The 23391-nt window shown below is 35.6% G+C and overlaps 1 protein-coding gene across 1 annotated transcript in view; it reads left to right on the top strand.

Moving 5' to 3' along the window:
• LOC149139009 (uncharacterized) overlaps positions 1-2207 on the top strand; it is a 141698-nt gene extending 139491 nt beyond the window's left edge. The window contains exons 3-4 of the mRNA XM_089450556.1: positions 1661-1956; positions 2082-2207. Of these exons, the coding sequence (XP_089306682.1) occupies positions 1661-1956; positions 2082-2207 (422 nt within the window). The remainder of the gene's footprint in view (positions 1-1660; positions 1957-2081) is intronic.
• The last annotated feature ends 21184 nt before the right edge of the window (positions 2208-23391 follow it).

The following is a 23391-nucleotide window of genomic DNA, read 5'->3' as shown; positions in this document are numbered from 1 at the left end:
AAAATTTATTACTGAATCTACCTCAGAGTATTCCATAGTCACTGAATATGACATGCATGGTTTTACCAAGGAGGCCCTAAACTTTTGAACAATGAAACTTTACATTGGTATGGTCAACCTACATGGGGAGAAATGAAACTTTTTTTAATAAGATGCTAGCAAAACCTGGACACTGCTGTGTGGGATTATTGCTTGGTACCTGCAGATTGCACAACGACCTTTGTTGGTTGAGCCAGCAGGAATTGATTTCTTCAGGTGGATCTTCCTAGTACAAATGTTCCTTTCCTTGTAAGACCTTCATAGGGGTTTATAGATTCTTGTCAATAGAATGCATATTTGTCTGTATAGTTGTTTATTACATAATCATCTAAAGGAAAACTGATTACATGAATATGGGTTAGGCTGCCTCATAACTGTATAGTTGCTGAGGCTCAATTGTGATTACGTGATCTTGGAAGATTTTGAGAGTATATAAACTCTTCATGTATTATGATTTCTCTGGCAATGTTCTCAAGGCAACTGTTCCAAAAATAACAAAAAAATATCTTTTGTCATTAAACAGAGATTGTTTTCCTTTAGAAATAGAGAGAGATTGTCTTTACAATACCTTCTTTTGTTTGTGGCATGTAAGGAGATCTTGAGAGTAATCTAGAATAGGAAAACTAGTTGGTCAACTTGTGATAAAGGTGAGTAACTGCTTGGACACTAACTTTTGAGCCTGCCACATTCTTCTAAGAACATTGGATCTAGAAATCTCGAAGGCTTCAACTACATTGATTATGTCATAGAAGTTGGAAGAACCAGAGATGTCATGGATGTGTAACTGTTAACATTATGAAGATGATAGCACGTGTGTCTTTCAAGGTACATTACCAATCATAGTGCAAACAACAAATTTTACCACTAATATAGTTCATCGATGTTAATTTAGGTATGTTCTATGCTTAGAGCAATTTATTTCAATTTTCACATCTAGCTCAATATCTTTTCCAAATTAGAAATCACATGAGCATTAAAGTAAACTGCAGATAGAACATAAACATAAATCGTAGAAGACAATTGAAGACAAGAGGACACAAGATGTGGTGCTAGCCCATGACAAACCCCAATGTGAGGAAACCCTTGATCAATTCTTCTTATATGTTCTTCAATAGTTCAGCAAAGAGAGAGAGATAGTACGTTTACAAAAAGTCAACATTTTGACTTATCTAGGTAAGTGCATAGATCATCTCTAAGAAGATGATACATGAGATCAGTTGAAGACATGTTGCTTCAACTGATTCTCCAAGGTGACTCCTTCACCTATTGTTGTGTTGCATTTAGTCATCATGTTGCACCTCACCATGTTGCACCATGCTGCACCCATCATCACTACGCTGAATCTCATCATGCTTCATTAATCATGACTATACCCATCACTATACTACATTATGTGCCATTTCTGCACCATGTTGCCATACTGACCTATGTGCTGGCTGCATCTTGCTTGCTTGTTGTCTCTAGCTTGCTTGTTGTCCTTAGCATGCTTGTTGTTGCATGCTATCTGTCCCTTGCATGCTAGTTGTAACATTGTATGCTTGGTGTATTTGTTGCTAAGTACCATACAACTGTCGCAATGTTAGTTAGTTGTCCTTTGCATGCTGCTCTCCTTTGGAGACAGATGCTCTGGTTATTCCGGTAGTTTCAGACAGTTCCAACAGTTCCTGGCAGTCCGGGCAGTTTCGATTGTTCTTGGCAGTTTTGGAAATTTTGGTTGTTCCCAGCAGTCCCAGCAGTTCCGACAATTTCGGTTGTTCCCAACAGTTCTCGGCAGTTTCAGCAATTTTGGCTGTTCCCGGCAGTTCCGGCTATTCCTGGCAGTTCCGACATTTCCAGCTTTTCCCGACAGTTTTGACTTCTAACCTCTGCATTAGCTTCCTGGCTATTTCGGCAGTTTCGATAGTTCCAACTATTCCCGTCAGTTTCAACAGTTCCGACTTTTCTGGCTATTCCCAGTAGTTCTGGCAATTCCTGATAATTCCAGCAGTTCTGGCAGTTCCGAAAGTTCTAACAATTCTAGCTATTTCTGGCAATTTTCGCAGTTCCGACCTTTCCATCTTTTCCAGCTTTTCCTGACAGTTCTAAGAGTTCCGGCTTTTCCTGATAGTTCCAACAATTCTGGCTTTTCCCGGCAGTTCCGGCTCTTGCCCTTTGCATCAGATTCCTGACTTTTTCGGCAGTTCTCAATAGTTTCAACTATTCTTTGCAGTTTCGATAGTTCCGGCAATTCGGCTATTCCCGGTTGTTTCGGCTATTTCGGCAATTCCGGAAATTCCAGCTATTCCTGGTAATTTCGGTTGTTCTCGATAGTTCCGACTATTCCCAACAGTTTCGACAATTCCGGCAATTCTGGCTATTCGTGGCTGTTTCAGCAGTTCCAGCTGTTTCTGACAGTTCCAACTATTCATGGCAGTTTTGGTAGTTCTGGCTATTCCCATCAGTTTCAACAGTTCTGACTTTTCTGGCTATTCCCGGTAGTTCTGGCAATTCCCGACAATTCCAATAGTTCTGGCAGTTCTGGCAGTTCCGACAATTCTGGCTATTTCTGGTAGTTCCAACCTTTCTGGCTTTTCCAGCTTTTCCCGATAGTTCTGGCAGTTCCGGCTTCTGTCCTCTGCATCAGCTTCCCAGCGGTTCTGACAGTTCCGGCTGTTCTCGACATTCTGACTATTCCCGGCAGTTCTGACAGTTCCGGCAATTCCGGCTATTCCTGACAGTTACGGCTTTTTCGGCTATTCCCGGCATTTCCAGTAGTTCCCGGCAGTTCTAGCTTTTTCCCTCTGGATTAGGGCAGCATTATCCCTTAGGATCTCTCCTCCTACTAAAACCCAAAGATAAGTAGAGAGGAAGAGATCCCAAGTGTGTTAAAATGACTTGAAGGCCACCTCTATTTATATTAAAATGTTGATCACAAGTGGGGTTTATTTGGTCGTTGGTCGACCTTGACGAATTGCCCCATAACACAAATAAATTCATATCTCCATGAATACTTATTGGAATTGGATGATCTTTAGATCAATCCTACACCTCTCGATGAGAGAGATCTAAGAAAAATATCAGCTCTCGGCAGTTTCGGCAGTTCTCAGCATTTCCGACAATTCCGGCTATTCCCTACAGTTCCGATAATTTCGGTTGTTCCTGGCAGTTCCACCTATTCTGGCTTCTGCCCTTTGCGTTAACTTTCCCACATGTTACGGCAGTTCTTGGCAGTTTCAGCAATTTCGGCTATTCCCAGCAATTTTGGCAATTCCGGCTATTCCTGACAATTTTGGTAGTTCCAGCAGTTCCAGCATTTCCCCACACTTCCGACATTTTCGACTTCTGCCATCTATGTCAGCTTCCTGGATGTTTCGATAGTTCCCACCAATGATCAAATTTGAACACGTCAGGGCCCTTCAAAGGGCCTCTAGCACAACGCAGAAGTAGGAAGAAAATTTCGCTATTCAAAAAAAAATTTAAATTTGAATTTTTCCATTTAAAAAAAATTAGAATAATATTATAAATTTTTTTAAGAAGGGTTGTTAAGTTGTCAACCTATTCAATTTATTTTTTTAAATTTCATTTTTTTAAATTTCATTTTTTTTCTAAAATCCAGATTTTGGGAATTCCAAATTCCAAACTGTTAGTGCATCGTGGGTCTATCACAAATTACAATGGTTGAAATTGTGAATTTCCTTTCTCAACTGATGTTAAATCCCATTTTAGAAACAACAGTTTCCAAATTCGGAGTTGCTCCCATTTCAAAAACAACAATTTCTTTTTGAATTGCTTTTTCTAATTGTAACTTGTGCATATGATGCAAGTTAGCGGTTGTGCCTATAGGCTGCCCGTAAAGCAAGGTTTGACGACGATTGGAGAGGATCATAGATTCATCATTCAGCAGACGCCTGTCAAGCAAGGTTTAAGCATGATTTATGCTTGGAGAGGAGCGCATTCGAGAGACTTCATAAGTTCATAGCATACTAGATTTCATAGAACTTCACATTATGCTTCAATATATACATCTGGGTCCTGTTGTTTATGCGATGTGAAGGAGCAAGACTAAATACAAATAGATCTGTAAGTTACTCATTCTGCTTTGATATCTATATTTTTCACTTACCTCTAAGAATATGCAATTCAAACATCAAGACAAAAATTAAATTTAATGCCTTAATAGCATGAATGAATCAACTAGTAATAAGAATAAATTCCATTGTCTCACCAATACAATTTACAATTCAATTGAATCAAATAGTAATAAGAATAAATTACACTGTCTCACCAATACAGTTTATAGTTCAATTGAATCAAATAGTAATAAGAATAAATTAAATTCCACTGTCTCACCAATACAGTTTATAGTTCAATTGAATCAAATAGTAATAAGAATAAATTAAATTCCACTGTCTCACCAATACAGTTTACAGTTCAATTGAGCTCTCATCATTAGAAACACCATCCAAATCAAAATCCTAACCAAAGCACCTTCAACTAATCCCTTGTTAGGCCTAAGTCATTAAGTCCCAACTATTTAATATCCAATGAATAAAAAATTAATGAAATATATAAGTAGCATAAGTCATAATTCATAATGTCCCAACAACCTAAATTATAAAAGGAAAGAAGCCAAAGTCCTCCCAAGTTATCAGGATAAGCAGGAATTGCTGAATAGTAAAGTTCACTCCCACTGCTACAAATTAAAGCATTGAATTCAAGAGGCAATATATTGCCAGAGTTCAACATCCCCAGAGTTTCATCAACTGTTAATGTAGTTGATAGTACAAGACCGAAAAATCTTGTTGTTGTTGCATCAGAATGCACAACTTTGATTATCTCTTGAATTATTTCCAACATATGGGGATATACATTGCCACTGTAATCATAGCAGTCCACAGCTATAACAAAAAGCTTCTTCTTATTTCTCAGTGTAGGATACTTGTTTGAGACAATCAGGTTATTCGCTGGAGGCCTTGGCTTAGGTTCAGTTTCTTCAATGTTAAAAGATAGCAACACCCTTTTCAGTTTATCCAAAATAAGTTCTGGGTCGCCCTTTGGTGCCAAAAGTTTGTCAACTTCGGTAGAATTATCCAGAGAGCCATTGATGGAATATTTATCGCCATCGACAGAAAGCCGAAGAGACCTGTCCTTTAGGGAATCACCCATCGATTCCTTCCCCATAGTAGTATCCATTACAAGGATAGTCTGCCATTGAGGATGCCTCATCCTGCATACAATTACTCGAGACAAATATTTTCTGCAATGTTCAGGCCATGAGGAAAGGTGATTGTTTCTCAACCCATTACAGCAGCATTCATTCCATAGGTTTTTAGCTCTAGTAATACATTTTCTATGGCCTTTTGATCATGGGGTTCAACTAATAGTCCATTGTTCAAAGTCTGCAAAATTTTCAGAAATAGAGAATTTTTTAGAGCTTTGCTTTTTTTGCCACATGCTTAAACATCAAATTTGAAACTGAAAAAATTTCCTGGAAACTTAGTTTTCCCGTCAAAATTATTGCCATAACCTAATTAACACAAGGTGGAAACTCATCATATTGGTGGAAATTCAAACTAATTCTTTTTTGGATGTTCTTACACCAACCTCTGGGTAATATGATAGTAATTCAAGGAAAAAGATAGAAATCATAACATTTGGCGAACATAAATGTTATGAACACAGTTGGCTTGTCACTTGTCAGTTACAATGTGTATGAATTGTATGATAAATACTGGACTTGCAGCTGTGTTGGAAGGGGTTATTGTTCTTGATAAACTGAGGAATATCTTGCAGCTTGCAACATTGTAAAGACATCGACAACCAATAGTATGTTGTCTTGGAACTCACAGCTTTAGTTCCAACCAAATAGTTACTAATTCACCATGTGTTAAAAAAAAGGAATTTGAAAATAATTTACTGTTGTCAGTTGAATTTCATTTTTTTGTGCTTTTCATTATAGAAGGGCGACCTCAATGTGCGCCCTTCTAAATAAAATTAAGACTTGCCCTTCAAATTTGATCACTGGTTCCCGTTGTTCCCGACAGTTCCGACGATTCCTAGTAGTTATGGCTATTCCCGACAGTTCCGGCTTTTCCGACAGTTTCGACAGTCCCTGGCAATTCCGCCAACCCCAGCTATTCTCTGCAGTTCCGGCAATTTCGGCAATTCCGACTATTCCCGACAGTTTCGACTTTTTTAGCGTCTCTAGCTATTCCCAGTAGTTCCGGCAGTCAGCCAGTTCCGACTTTTCCCGACAGTTCCAGCTTTTGCCCTCTGCGTCAGCTTCTCGGCTGTTCCGACTATTCCCAGCAGTTCCGACAATTCCGACTATTCCCAACAGTTCTGGCTTTTCTGGCTATTCCTGGCAGTTCCGGCTTCTGCCCTCTGGATTAGGGCAGCATTATCCCTTAGGATCTCTCCTCCTACTAAAACCCAAAGACAAGTGGAGAGGAAGACATCCCAAGTGTGTTAAAATGACTTGAAGGCCACCTCTATTTATACTAAAACATTAAGCACAAGTGGGGTTTATTTGGTTGTTGCTTGACGTTGACGAATTGTCCCATAACACAAATAAATTCATATCTCCATGAATACTTATCAGAATTGGATGATATTTAGATCAATCCTACACCTCTCGATGAGAGGGATCTAAGAAAAATATCATCTTCCATTAATAAGGTGACCCACATGGGTACTGTGATGTGTGGTTTGACAGTAAGTCTACTTGGGCGAAGCCTAGGAGATTGTAGTTCAAATCTCATTGAGTACATTGACCTACTGTGGTGGCGGCTCAAGGAGAAGATTCCCCACCCTCGCCTTGGTGGCACAAGAGTCTTGTTCTTGCTAAAATCATAGGATCTTAGTATATCAACTTGTAGGTAGTTGGATGTACTCCTAGTGTTATAGAGGCAGCTACGAGGATTGATCCTGGGTCTCCCATAGATTAGGACTGGGAGTTACTGATTCACCATGTAGTTAAAAAAAAAAAAAAGATGACCCACATGGAGTTTGGCCCTAGTTGCCAATTTTAACAATCGAGCATGGATATCAATCAAGCCTAGCTAGCCTTACTTTCTTGGTAAGGTGATGAGGCTTCATGTTTTTCACCCTGTTTTCCCCAAATAAATATATTTTAGCAGGAAGAATTATTCATTACTTTCCCCTCTTACAAGAAAACACTTGGCAAAAAAAGGATTTCACACCTCGGAGTTTTTTTGTAGGATAAAGGGAAAGGTGAGGGGGTATCCTGCAATAGCTACATTGGTCTTATTAGCATTACGCCACTTTTCATATGGGTCTTCACAAAAAAGAATCACCATTACATTTTGTTGATTTGTTTTAAAAATAAACATAACATGCAATAGATTTCTTTTGGGTTGCAATGTTGTTGTTGGTAGTATGATTGTATTTGTGCCACATGTAAAGCTAATATGCATTAAATTTCTTTCACCTTGCAATATTTTTATTGGAAATGTGCTTGTGTTTGGGCTAGAAACTATGCTAGATTTCTTTTGCTTTGCAATAGTGTTGTTGTCAATTTGGTTGTTTATGATAAAAGGAAATCTAGCAAGTGTTAGATTTCCATCACTTTGGCAATGTTATTGGAATTGTTGTGCTTGTGTTTGGGCTAGAAGTTGTGCTAGATTTCTTTTGCTATGCAATATTGTTGTTTTCAATTTGGTTGTTTATTATAGAAGGAAATATAACACGTGTTAGATCTCTTTCACCTTGGTAATGTGCTTTTGTTTGTGTTAGAATGAAATATAGCATGCACTATATTTCTTCTGACATAAAATGTTGTTATTGGTAGTATGCTTGTATTTATGCTACATGTAAAGCTAGCATGCGTTAAATTTATTTTACCTTGCAACATTGTTATTGGAAATGTGATTGTGTTTGTGATAGAACTTGTTGGATTTTGTTGGCTTTTGTTTGCCCTACAATGTTATTGTTGCCAATATGCTTTTGTTTGTGCTAGAAGTAAATCAAGCGTATGCTAGATATCTTCTACACTGCAATGTTATTTTTGGCAATGTGATTGTGTTTGTGCTACAATAAACTCTAGAATGTGTAAGATTTCTTTTACTTTGAAATGTTTTTGTGAGTAATATGCTTCTATTTACGTTAGAAGAAAATTTAGCATGTGGTGGATTTCCTTTGCCTTAGAATATATTATTGGCAATGTGTTTGTGTTTGTGCTAGAAGGAAATCTAGCATGTGCTAGATTTATTTGACCATGTAATGTTGCTTGTAGCAATATGCTTATGTTTGTAGTAGAAGGAATGATATTGATTGTTAGCTTTCATTTGAGGAAACAATGTTTCATTACATACAACATGACTACCATAATATTTTTATTTTGCATTTATATTACTTTTTGGCAAGTTGTGTGTTTTTGGGGAGATATAAAGTCACACTTTACACGGTTCATTCTTTTAATTACAAGTTACGATGTAATTGTTGTTACAGAATTGATGCAAGCTACAATGGAAAATATAATTTTGGCAAAAGGGGACTATGTTGATCTCCTTATTAATGATCAAGTCATTGGGCTAGCAAGGGTTGAATCTGCAGAGTCTGGAACTTATTATGTTGGAAAAAGGGTTAATGCTGGTTATGTTGCAATTTTGATAATTGATGTCATTCAACCACATTTGATTGATGATGATGTTAATGAAGGGGACATACATCCATGGAAGATTGTGGATTTGAGACACCACATAGGTAAATCAAAATATTGAAGCATGTGTTATATATTATTGATACTATAATAAATGTTCTATTTTTGAGTAAATACTAACATTATTTACATTTTTTTATATGTACAAATGTTTCTTCTACATTTTCTATTGGAGACAAGGTAAATCTTCTGCAACATGGAGTGAAGGTGGGCGAGGGCTCCATATTCAATACAGAGCTTGGGCATAAAGTGCATGGAAAGATGGTAAAGAAAGGATGCATAGTGGTTAAAATTGAAAAGGTGTTAAAACATAATGCTCCTCTACCACATCCAACAGGGTTTGAGCATACACTTGGGGGTGCATTAGAATCTTATGAAATTTGGCCAGAATCAGATTTGGAGCCTCACTGTCATGATCATGCCATAAATATTCCCCAAGATAGGGTTAAATTCATATGTGCAAAGGTTTCTCTTACACATGAATGCATGGGAACAAGCATGTGCATTGCCAAAGGAATGCTAGTTCATGTCCGCGAGGATGACATTGTTGAGGGTGAAACACTAGGTGAAAAGGATTTTGGTGTTTTTCTAGAAGAGATGGATGGAGATTGTGAGATATGCAGAATTTGTGATAAGTCTATACATTGTTTGGTTAGATGGAAAATAAATAAGTTGGTGGACAACAAAGGTGTGATATTAAGGGTCAAGGAAAAGTTCAAGGAACCACCCAAAGAAATGGTGATATGGGATGTTATAGAGGACGCAAATCCCTTAAACAAATGGGATGGGTACCTTTGTAATGAAAAAGATAGAAACTCAATTGATATGAATGTAACAAGGCCATATAAAAGGATTAAACGAGTTATGGCTACAAAAAAAACTGCAAAATGTCAAACAAAAATAGATGAAGAGAAAGAAATTCGACTTTTGGCAGCAGATGTATGTTGTAGAAAAGATTGTCTTCAACATGTCGATAGGAAGGCCATTACATGTGCTAGAAGGGGTATGAGACAAATAAATACATATGGTATTAGAGAATTTGTCTTGGATTCACTCATGTCAAACACAGTGATGTCAAGCGGCCATGGCCATGGCCATGGCCTACCACCTATTGCTAGAAATGTAAAGGACATGAGATTTAATGGGAATATTATTTGTAAGAAAGCATGGTATAAGATACATAAAATTCCTCAAAGCACACTCTATAACTACCAGCATTATTTCCAACATGGACAGATCAAAGCTATTCATGGTAACACCAACACATGCAAAGCACGAGCTCACACAGTGGCAGCTATAGAAATATTGCACAAAATTGTAATGGATAATTCAGATTTTTCACCAAATCAAATACGTCAAGTTGAAGAATATGGAACATCTGCTCCTTTAAGACTGCTTCCTTCGACTTACACACAAAATTCTTTGTTAAAAGAGATCAATGAGGCTCTTCAAAAGCTCAATTACCCATCAATATCACAACCAACATTGAGCAAGATCTGGAATACTAAGTTTCAAGATGTGGCATTTTCAAAGAACACCAACTTCAGTAAATGCAGTGAATGTATTGTGTTGAAAGCACAAATGAAGTCAGCAACTACAAAAGAGTTGGAAGAAAAGGCATGAGGTAGGTTGACAAAACATAACAAGATTGTTATGTGTGGAAGATATTGCTACTATGCCCATAGAATTATGTCAGAGCAGTTTCCAAAGGAATATTTGATCATTATCCATGATAAAATGGACAAAACAAAGACGTCAATCCGAAGGCTATGTGTCAAATCAAAATCTGTTGTAGGAACAAATTTGGGTTTGTCATTGACAGGTATGCTTACACATGGGCATAAGGCGGGAGGTTTTGGTCATTTCTCCTTACAATTTGTCCATATGGGATCACAATTTACTATTACATCCCTTGCAAAGTGCTTAAGGGACCTTGAAGACCCACAAATTGCCCAAAATGTCAAGGGTACAAGGATGATTTTATATCTCATGGAAGTTCAAAAAGTCAAAATGTTGATTTTAAACCTATTCCTCCACATTTGTTGTTATAGTTGGACAATGCAGCAAGTGATAATAAGAATCGCTATCTTTTCATGTTTCTATCACTTTTAACTACACTTGGTGTCTTCATCACTATTGAGGTTGGGTTCTTGCCGGTGGGGCACACCCATGAAGACATAGATGGAACCTATGGAAGAATGTCTTCCAACCTAAAAAGTAAAGATATTTATTCTTTACCTGAAATGATGGATACATATCGCATAATTGAAGAAAATAGAGTGTTTCCACCTACACTTATTGACAAGGTCTATGACTTCAAAAGTTTCCTTAATGGATACATTAAGGAGGGAAAAAATGCACTAGTTGGACATCTTAATGTTCAATACTTCCAATTTCTTATACTCAATGATGTTCCAGTACTAAGGTATAAAGAATCAATTAGAGATACTGAGTGGTCAGAACCAGTTGAGTTATGGAATATAGATGATGAAGTTCGACCTATAATTCCCATAGGGAAGCCATCTTTCTTAGCTTCCAAACAGAATGATGTTTATTTAAAAGAACTAAAGGAAGGGATAACATCATACATAAAAATGTGGAAAGACACTATTGGGAATGAGGATTCACCAATTGTTACAGAGGAATGGAAAAATAAAGTGGTGTATTGGGAAAAAGTTCTTGATACATTATATGGAATCTATAATGATCATAGAATAATAGATGGAAATGATTCATCTTCTGAGGATTTCTGGCCCAAGACAAGGCACATTGTTGATGTTGATCGTAATGCACTCCAAGTAATCTCAAGTATTATGGATGGAGATTTTGATAATGCGATAGATGAACCAATATATGTTGGACCCAAATGCAACAAGCCAAAGCCAACATTCAATCCGATGATTGATGTTGAGAAAGGAAAGATGTTGCTAGTTAGATCAAGAAATGAGGATGCAGGTGAGATGATTTGGATGGAAAAATCCATCTCAAATATCTTTAGGGATAATGAAAGTGAGAATCTTCATGTAAAGGTTGACTGGTGGAAGCCTATGTCAGGGAAATACAATGGAAAATGTTTAGAGCAATATTGGGTACCAAATCCTGATGACAAAGAACTTGGCTCTATTCCAATTAATACCATAGTGTGGGAATGGATGCCAAAGAAAGAACATTGCAAGAAGACCAAGATAAATAAATATGGTGTAGAAGCCATTCTTGATCTACTTGAGCGAATATCTTAAGAGTAGGTTTATATGATACATAAATGTAATTTTTTTTTGGAGGATCTATTAATATACATTCAGACACACTTTCCCATATTTGTTGTATAAATATTCTCTTCATATTTTTTTTGAAGGAGTTTTATATTATTTAATATTTCAATGTAATCATGTGTTATACAAATTACATGACAATGCCATAAAATATTTAAGTTTTCAAAGCTTTATTTGACTAGCATGACTTCTCACCATATCAAATATGCATAATAAAATTCAATAATGCACCTAAAAACATCTTCTAAACTTGTTATATTAAAACAACAGTGGAGTACCTAATTAGTATTCTATTTAATATAAACCATTTAAACACTTAATGAATAAATGCTAGACGCTTGATATAATGTTTGAGGTGAGTTTTCCTTAATTTTCCTTATTATAATTGATATAATCAAATTCCCTATTTTGTTGCACTTTAATTTATAAAAAAAATATTTTGATCATTGAACAACACAACTAGAATTATAAAATATTTCTACTTATAGATTTTGAAGTGGTGCCAACATTATACTAGTATAATTAATTTGTACTCAACTTAGGAAAAGTAGTTAGTGTCAATTTAAAATGGTCAATAATAGTAAGAAAAACAATATTAATATATTGTTAAATAACTTTATAGGTAAGATTTTTTTTACACAATCTAGTATTCACGGTCAAATTTAATACATAAATATAAATGTTAATGGTAATAGAAATAATGTAAGGAATTTAAGTTTTAGATGAATGTTAATATGTTCTTTTCAATATAGTATCCTTAAACATTACAGGGATAAAAACTAAAAATGTGTAATAAATATCTTAATCATTTTTCTCTCTTTCTTGTTGTATTTGAAAATAATCAAATTGTACTACTTTGTTACTATTCTAATTCATGATTGCTTTTGATCATTAAAATGATTAGTAATTGAGATGAGAGGCTCATTTTACAGCCCAATATGGAGGGATGTGTAAGTTTGTCTATCCTTCTGTGCCCATTTAAAATAAAAATTATGTTCTAAATAGAAAATATAAAAAAAGAATATTCTGTAAAGTAATTAGAAGTAAAAAAAAATGTGTGAATTAGAGGTTTAAATCTTATACTTTTCAAAAGTAACTATTTGAATATTTATGTTAACTAATTTATGTCAATATCAACTTCTATATATATATATATATATATAGTTTCTTATGGTTAAAATTATTATTTGTTCGTATATATACTCTATTTAGCATTCAAAAATATAGTTTCAACAATTAAAAATAACACATTGTATCTTTCACTCTAAAAGTGTTTGCACTTGAAGAAATTTGATCCCTACATCTGCACTTAAAATGGATCTATGATGGTATATATTGGACACATTACTATGATCATTTGTCATTGAATAACTTTATACTTAATATATAGCTTGCATATTAATATATTATTCATTAAGTAAGCCTCAACCAACTTCGTTTTTTACATAAAAGTACAAATAATAAATAAAAATAAATTATATTCAACATTTAATTTGATCCTAAAAAAATATTTTCTCCTTAACTCTAAAATGGTGCAAACTTCCTACAATAGTATGTAATGATGATGGTGATAATGATGATTATCATCCACTAAGACCAAATATGGTATATAAGAAGGTAAAAAGATATTACTAAAAGTTATTTTGAATTTTAAATTGTGCCAACATTGTTTTAGTAATAATCGTAACATAACATATACATGATATTTACTATATCGGATTATCGGTTAATAATAGTTACACACACATCATTATTTTCATAAAATAACCTTAACAAACTTATCTTTTTAATATAAACCATAAAAATATTAAAATAGATAATGTAAGGAATCCAAGATTAATATGTGAAATATTTTCTTTTTCAAGTTTATATAAATTTGTTTTATAGAGTTTATCATGATAATTTTTACACAAAAAATGGTGAATATATATATAAAAATTAGTGAACTAAGTGACTTTCTAATTCCTCATTTCGAAAAAATATAATCTAGTTAAAGTTCTAAATAATGGTATATATTGGACACATTACCAAAAATTTCATTTGTCATTAAATAACTTTATACCTCAATCAACTTCTTTATTAACATAAACGTACAACTAATAAATAAAAATAAATTATGCTACTACTCACATTCAACATTTAATTTGATCCTAAATTTATTTTTCTCCTCAACTCTAAAATGGTGCAAACATTCTACAATAGTATGTAATTATGATGGTGATAATGATGATTATCATCCACTAAGACCAACTATGGTAAATAAGGAGATAAAAAGATATTATTAAAAGTTATTTCGAATTTTATTGTTACGCTGAAAAAGCATTAAAAGAAGTGTTTCAATATCATCATAATTTTGTTTAGTTAAACAATCAAAAAGGTTGGTAGCGTCACAAATATTTTGAAATTTAATTCTAATATGAGTATAAACTCGATGATGTTTGAGAGTTTTTTAATCTTCAACCATAATATAACTAGTGTTGCAAAGGTGATAGACTTTTAAATTGTGCCAACACTGCCTTAGTAATAATCATGACTTAACACATACATGATATTTACTATATCAGATTATAATTAAATGGATTAATAACAATAACATATGCATCATTATTTTCATAAAATAACCTTAACAAACTTATCTTTTACTATAAACCATAAAAAATATTAAAATAGATAATGTAAGGAATCCAAGATTAAAATGTGAAAGATTTTTTTAGCAAGTTTATATAAATTTGTTTTATAAAGTTTATCATGATAATTTTTACACAAAAATGGTGAATATCTACATTAAAATTAGTGAACTAAGTGACTTTCTAATTCCTCATTTTGAAAAAACTTAATCTAGTTAAAGTTCTAAATTCTAGATCCACTCAATACTTCCATATTTAATGAAATATGTGTTTTGTGCGCCATTTCTATTATCCAAGCAGATTGGATAAACAAAGCAAGGGAGGAATGAAAGAATGATGAAGAAGTGTGGGCACTTATTCGAAAGTTACAACAAGATTCCAATACATCGGATACATTTAGCTGGCAAAATGATTCATTATGGTATAAATATTGCTTATACCTCTGTAAGAACTCCCAACTCAAATAAAAGATTCTTATGGAATTGCACACTTCTCTCTTAGGAGGGCACTCAGGATTTTTAAAAACTTACCACAGGGTTAAGAAGGAATTTTTTTGGGATGGCCTTAAATCGAATATTCAAAAGTTTGTGGCAGAATGTTTGGTTTTCCAACAAAATAAAGTTGAAACAATTAAGATCCCAGGTCCGTTACAACCTTTATCCATTCCAAGCCAACGCTGGGAGGAGGTTTCAATGGATTTTATCATAGGTTTACCCAAGTCTGAGGGAAAGAGTGTCATCATGGTGGTAGTTGACAGACTTACCAAGTATGCACACTTTTGTGCATTATCACATCCATTTAAAGCCAGTATAGTTTCTACTACATTTATGGAAACAATTTAAAAGCTACATGGAAACCCAAAGATTATTGTAAGTGACAGAGATCCCATTTTCACTGGAAATTTTTGGATAGAATTATTTTCTTGTCTCGGTACTCAGTTAGCTCATAGCTCATCTTATCATCCTCAATCTGATGGGCAAACTGAGATACAAGTGTTTGGAAGGATATCTTCGTTGCTTTGTATCTGATAAACAGACACAATGGGTCAAATGGTTGTCTCTCGTTGAATGGTGGTATAACACTTCCTTCCATAAAGCAACAAAAATGACCCCATTCATGGCACTTTATGGATATCAGCCACCATCCATCACATCATATTTAAGAGAAAATTCTAAGGTTCAAGCAGTGGAACATCACATCGAGCATGTCCTCCAACTCTTAAAGGATAATGTTATGAAACCAGCTCAAGAAAAGATAGATCAACGCCTTAGAATTCAGCCTCTTCGAGGGGGCAACCTCCTTTACATTACATAAATGAACAATTCTTGGATGATACAAATGACAAAACCTCCTTTCTATATATAGGAGTCTAAGGAGTCACAATATAATCCAGCCGACCTAACAATAATAATATAAAGCCACAAAAATAACAAAAGAGGGATTCTTTGGGGCACAGAAATAACAACATGGGGGTAATAGGGGCACAACAATATAAATAAGGGGTATAACTACAATAGTAATGGGGTAATCACTAATATTATAGGGACCCAACATGCCCCTCTCCTTCAAAAAAGTGTTGTCCTCAACGCTTGAGTAGTTCTGGATACTTCTGCATAAAATTCTCATCCTCCCATGTGGAATCTTCAGCGGATAAGTTCTTCCACTTGATAAGATACTCTGAAATTGATCGATTTCGTAGCTGTCGAGTTCTTGTTTCTGTGACTGCTTCCGGTTCCAATATAATTTTTCCTTCCTCGTCAAGTTCTGGCAATATTGTTTGAACTGGGAGCTTGTCGCCTATAACCTTCTTTAAACATGAAACATGGAAAACTGGGTGCAAACGAGAAGCTGCAGGAAGTTCCAATTTGTATGCCATAGTACCAATCTTTTGCAACACCTTGTATGGACCATAATACTTTGGTGATAATTTATTATCCTTCTTAGCTTGCTTTAGGGACATTTGCTTATATGGTTGTAGCCGTAGGAATACCCAATCACCTACATCAAAACTTCTTTCACTGCGATGTTGATCTGCCTGTTGTTTCATTCTATTTTGTGCCAACACGAGGTTATCCTTTAAGAGTTGGAGGACTTGTTGTTGATGTGCAATGTGATGTTCCACTGCCTGAACCTTAGAATTTTCTCTTAAATATGATGTGATGGATGGTGGTTGATACCCATAAAGTGCCATAAATGGGGTCATTTTTGTTGCTGTATGGAAGGAAGTGTTATACCACCATTCAGCCAGAGGCAACCATTTGACCCATTGTGTCTGTTTATCAGATACAAAGCAACGAAGATATCCTTCCAAACATTTGTTTACTATCTCAGTTTGCCCATCAGATTGAGGATGATAAGATGAGCTATGAGCTAACTGAGTACCAAGACAAGAAAATAATTTTGTCCAAAAATTTCCAGTAAAAATGGGATCTCTGTCACTTACAATAATCTTTGGGTTTCCATGTAGCTTTTGAATTGTTTCCATAAATGCAGTAGAAACTGTACTAGCTTTAAATGGATGTGATAATGCACAAAAGTGTGCATACTTGGTAAGTCTGTCAACTACCACCATGATTACACTCTTTCCATCAGACTTGGGTAAACCTGTGATAAAATCCATTGAAACCTCCTCCCAACGTTGGCTTGGAATGGATAAAGGTTGTAATAGACCCGGTGTCTTAATTGTTTCAACTTTATTTTGTTGGCAAACCAAACATTCCGCCACAAACTTTTGAATATCTGATTTAAGGCCATCCCAAAAAAATTCCTTCTTAACCCTGTGGTAAGTTTTTAAAAATCCTGAATGCCCTCCTAAAGGAGAAGTGTGCAATTCCATAAGAATTTTTTGTTTTAGCTGGGAATTCTTACAGAGGTATAAGCGATCTTTGTACCATAACGAATCATTTTTCCAGCTAAATGTATAAGACGTACTGGAATCTTGTTGTAGCTTTCGAATAAGTGCCCACACTTCTTCATCATTCTTCCATTCCTCCCTTGCTTCATTTATCCAATCTGGTTGGATAATAGAAATGGCGCACAACAATGCTTCCACATCCTCATCCTTTCGTGAGAGTGCATCTGCCACCACATTTTGCTTCCCTTTTTTGTAGATGATTTCGAAGTCATAACCCAACATCTTTGTGACCCACTTTTGTTGCTCTTCAGAGGATAATCTTTGTTCTAAAAAGTATTTAAGGCTATCATGATCCGTTTTTACCTTGAAGTGTCTTCCCATTAGGTAGGGTCGCCATTTCTTAAGTGCATGGAGTATTGCCAACATTTCCTTCTCATAAATAGCTTTGCTTAAAAACTTTCCCTTGATTGGACGACTTTCAAAAGCAATGGGTCTTTCATCTTGCATTAGAACAGCACCAATTCCATTTCCTGAAGCATCACATTCCACAATAAAGGTTTTTGTGAAGTCCGGTGTAGCTAAGACCGGTGCTTGGCACATTGCCTCTTTAAGATGTTCAAAGGCCTTTGTTGCTTCCAGAGTCCATGAAAATGCATCTTTCTTCAATAATGTTGTTAGAGGTGCTGCTATTCTCCCATAATTCTTAACAAATTTGCGATAATACCCTGTCAACCCAAGAAATCCTCGCAGATGCTTTATGGATGTGGGGATTTTTCATTCCTTAATGGCTTTAATTTTGCTAGGGTCTACCTTAACTCCTTCATGAGATACAATATGACCCAAATATTCCACCTCCTGGACTCCAAAGAAACATTTGGACCTTTTTGCAAATAATTGTTTCTCCTCCAATAGTTGTAGCACCTTGTCAACATGTTCAACATGATCCTTCCAAGACTTGCTGTAGATTAGTATATCATCAAAAAATACTAACACAAATTTTCTAAGGAATGGTTTGAAAATTGAATTCATCAAACCTTGAAATGTTGAAGGTGCATTAGTAAGGCCAAAAGGCATGACCAAAAATTCATAATGGCCCTCATGAGTTCTAAATGCCGTTTTCGGAATGTCTTCAATCTTCATTCTGATTTGATGATATCCCGAACGAAGATCCAACTTGGTGAAGTAAATTGATCCATGCAATTCATCCAATAATTCATCAATGACAGGAATGGGAAATTTATCTTTAATAGTGAGCTTGTTGAGCTCCCTATAATCTTGACACATGCACCATGACCCATCCTTCTTTTGCACCAATACTACTGGAGCAGAGAAAGAACTTTGACTAGGTTGAATTATACCAGCCTCTAGCATTTCTGCAACCATATGTTCAATTTCACTCTTTTGGGCATAGAGATATTTGTAAGGCCTGGTGTTTGGAGGAACACTTCCTGGAATCAAATGAATAGCATGATCATGATCACGCATAGGTGGGAGACCTTTGGGAGTCTCAAATACCTTGGAATGATTGTCCAGGACTTTTTGGAGATCTGGAGAAATAGATGATTCCGATGTGGAAACATCTAGCGAACACAATTGTGCAATTACACCTCTTTGCTCCTTTTTTAGAAGCTTTGTCATACCATTAGAGCTGATTATCTTTCCTGGTTGCCATAATTTTGCTTTCCATTTTTCTTGCTAACCTGAATGCCTTCTCTAATGAATCAGGTTCCCAAAGGCGAACATCATGTTGGATATTATCCTTTAAAGACCCTATGAACACATCAATCCTATGCTCCTCTGGAATATCTTTTACCCTGATGTTCAATTTTTGGAACTCCTCAATGTGATCCATTATTGAACCCTTTTGTTTGAGACTTATCCATTGGCTAAAAAAAGTGTTGCTTTTTGTATCCTCATAATGTGCTACCAATTCTTCCGTAAAAATTGCCCAAGTGATAAATTGTTTACGAGAGCAAAGCCATTGATACCATACAAACTGATTTGGTTCCAAATATAAAGTTGCCATACGTACCTTTTGTGTGTTTTGCACATTATTGAGATCGAAGAATTGCTCCATCTGTAATATCCATGTGGCAGGATCCTTGCCATCAAACTTCCTCATATCAATTTTTGGAATATGGTGAGTCTTCGATCCAACATTAGTGTCTATGTAATCATGATTAACATTTCTTTTATTCTCATCATGAGTTTCCTTTAGTACCCTTTCACCCTTAGTGCCCATTTCTTGTAGCAACTTATTCATATTTATCTTCAATTCATCCATGTCTGTCTTCAAATCTGTCTTCAAATCTGCCATGTCTCTCTTCGAATCATCCATCTTAGCTTCCATGCCCTTTATCTTAGATTCCACGCCATTTATCTTAGCTTCTGTTAGCTTTTGTGCGCGTGACATGTGTTGCACTTGTTCTTGTAATTTTGATATATCATGTAGCATTTCTTCCTCTTCTTCATGAGTCATGCTAGAGCTTTCAGGTTCCTTACTAGGTGTTTGCATTTTCTTTTGGGGCATCAATTACCGATAATAATGCTCTACTATGCCCTTTGAATTCCTTCAAAATAAATTTTCAAACCAAGCTTAAGCAAAAATTTAAAAAAAAAAACTACACACCTTTTTTCACTTTATAGAAGCCTGATATTGAATCTGATGTATCTCTGTAATTTCGGATCATCCAGTTCTGAAATTTCTGCCTGTAGTATCCTTCTGCGTCCTCTTTCCAATGAAACAAGTCTGAGCCAAATTGGATTCTCCAAGGAAGAGTTATGTGAAATCTCCCACAGTGACTTGCTTTTAGACTGGTTCAGTAGAGCGAACTTGTACGACGTGCCACGAGTCACTGTTTCAACCTTTGAATCTGAAACACACATACAAAAAACTACATTCCGTCCTCTTTCTACACCTTCTTACGAAATTTCAATCCGATCCCCAGAGAGAAAGTTATGACGATTTTCCCCAGGTCACCTGTTTTGAATGTAATTCAGGAGTCTGCAAAAAGACCAACTTCCTCAGATCATATCTCCGCAAATATCACGCGAAAAGCTCTGAAATTCGGACCCAAGGTTTAGCACGATTTCTTCTCAAATGGGTTTTTTTTGCGACTTTTGAAACATCACAGAAAAAAAGTTATAGTGAAAATTCCACGATGACCTGTTTGGAGCAGCGAAACCCTAGAATCCAAAGCTCTGATACCAAATGTTATGAAACCAGCTCAAGAAAAGATAGAAAAGATAGATCAACGCCTTAGAATTCAGCCTCTTCGAGGGGGCAACCTCCTTTACATTACATAAATGAAAAATTCTTGGATGATACAAATGACAAAACCTCCTTTCTATATATAGGAGTCTAAGGAGTCACAATATAATCGAGCCGACCTAACAATAATAATATAAAGCCACAAAAAGAACAAAAGAGGGATTCTTTGGGGCACAGAAATAACAACATGGGGGTAATAGGGGCACAACAATATAAATAAGGGGTATAACTACAATAGTAATGGGGTAATCACTAATATTATAGGGACCCAACAGATAACCTCGTGTTGGCGCAGAATAGAATGAAACAACAGGCAAATCAACATTGCAGTGAAAGAAGTTTTAATGTAGGTGATTGGGTATTCCTACGGCTACAACCATATAAACAAATGTCCCTCAAGCAAGCTAAGAAGGATAATAAATTATCACCAAAGTATTATGGTCCGTACAAGGTGTTGCAAAAGATTGGTACTATGGCATACAAATTGGAGCTTCCTACAGCTTCTCCAGTGCACCCAGTTTTCCATGTTTCATGTTTAAAGAAGGTTATAGGCGACAAGATCCCAGTTCAAACAATATTGCCAGAACTTGACAAGGAAGGAAAAATTATATTGGAATCGGAAGCAGTCACAGAAATATGAACTCGACAGCTACGAAATCAATCAATTTCGAAGTGTCTCATCAAGTGGAAGAACTTATTCACTGAAGATTCCACATGGGAGGATGAGAATTTTATACAAAAGCATCCAGAACTACTCAAACATTGAGGAAAACACTTTTTTGAAGGAGAGGGTCATGTTAGGTCCCTATAATACTAGTGATTACCCCATTACTATTGTAGTTGTATCCCTTATTAATATTGTTGTGCCTCTATTATTATTATTGTGCCCCATAGAATCCCTCTATTGTTATTTTTGTGCCTTTATATTATTATTGTTAGGTCGGCTGGGTTATATTGTGACTCCTTAGACTCCTATATATAGAAAGGAGGTTTTGTCATTTGGATCATCCAAGAATTGTTCATTTGTGTAATGTAAAGGAGGTTGCCCCCTCAAAGAGGCTGAATTCTAAGGCGTGGATCTATTTTTTCTATATTTTTGTGAGCTGATTTCATAACAGGGGGGTTGGAGCTCCCTTCCAGTAGCATCTGGAGAATGAGTGAAGGTTGTAGCCTTCTGCAGGTTGGTGCCTACGTACTAGTACAAGTTTACGCCAGTACAAGAGTTGGGGCATTGAAGCTCCCTTCCAAGAGGAGATGTAGAATGAGAGAAGGTTGTAGCCTTCTGCAAGTGGATGCCTGCATACTCGTATGAGTCCATGTTAGTACACAATTGTTAAATATTTTCTTTATATTAAAAAGAAGACAAAGACGACAATAGTAGGTTCTTTTTTCCCACATTGGGTTTCCACCTTAAATCCTGGTGTTCATGTGTGTGATTGTTTTTTTTTTTTTTACTACCCATAGTTACTATCTTTCTAATGTTTAATAAAGAACTGATGCACTAGGTGAAGATAAATATATGGAGAATTAACTGAAACATAAGTTTACTAGTTGTACACTAGTTGTCTTGAGAATAGTCACGTACACACATGGGTTCCTTTCAGTAAATTCATGTATAGAAATCAAAATATGAAATGAAAAGTTTGTGATTTTAAAAATATTAATTTACCACCCCCCCCGCTCAGTATTTTTCCCAACAATTGGTATCAAAGAAGGTCCTTGGGTAGAAGCTTGATCGCTTGAAGGAGATCCGTCAAGATGGGTACTCATGAAGGAGTATTTTCTATTAGGACTCCTATTTTTAATGGAACTAACTTTGTCTTTTGGAAAGCAAGAATGAGAGCATACTTGCAGGCACTTGGAGCTCATGTGTGGGAAACCGTTGAAAGTGGATATCAATTTCCAACCTCTATTATTTCATATATTGTAGGAAAGAAACAATATGAAACCAATGCAAAGGCTATAAATGTCATCTTGGAAAGTCTGACCAAAACCAAGGTCGTGAAAGTAATCCAAATGAATATGGCAAAGGAAATGTGGGATAAGATTATCCAAAGCTATGAAGGCGACACCAAGGTAAAAAACGTTAAACATCAAACATTGAGAACATTGAAAATGCATGATGATGAAATCATTGCAACATTTTTTCTTAGAGTAGATGAAGTTGTGAATTCCATGAGAAATATCGGTGAAGAAATAAAAGATGCCTCTATTATTGAAAATATTTTGAGATCTTTAACTCCAAATTTAAAATCCAAAGTATTTGCTATTGACGAAATGCAGGATCTGAAAGTCCTTACACTTGATCAGCTCCATGGAATATTGACAACATTTGAGATGAAGAAAGGTGGTCCTTCAAATATGAGAGAAGCAACCTTCAAAGCTATTGCAAAAGGAAAAGAGAAGGAAGAAACATGTTATGTATCAGAAGAAGAAGAAGCAAACTTCGTAAAGAAACTCCAAGTAGGTACAGGAAGATTCAGAGGTAAGCTTCCTTTCAAATGTTTTTCTTGTGGTAGAGTTGGTCATTATGCTGCTAAGTGTCCTTATAAAGTAAATCAGGTCAAAGGAAAAGAAGCTCCCAAAATAAACAGGAAGAGGTTTGAAAACAAGAGAAGTTTTTATACACATGAAGACAGTGATGGTCTTTCAAATGGTGAAGAAGGTGA

This window comes from Pinus tabuliformis, chromosome X (genome assembly GCF_031772625.1).
Source record: "Pinus tabuliformis cultivar Carrire ecotype Pingquan chromosome X, CPIR1, whole genome shotgun sequence".
Taxonomy (NCBI): Eukaryota; Viridiplantae; Streptophyta; class Pinopsida; order Pinales; family Pinaceae; genus Pinus; species Pinus tabuliformis.
The sequence above is the reverse complement of the archived record's forward strand: the minus strand, read 5'-3'. Positions and strand labels throughout refer to the sequence as shown.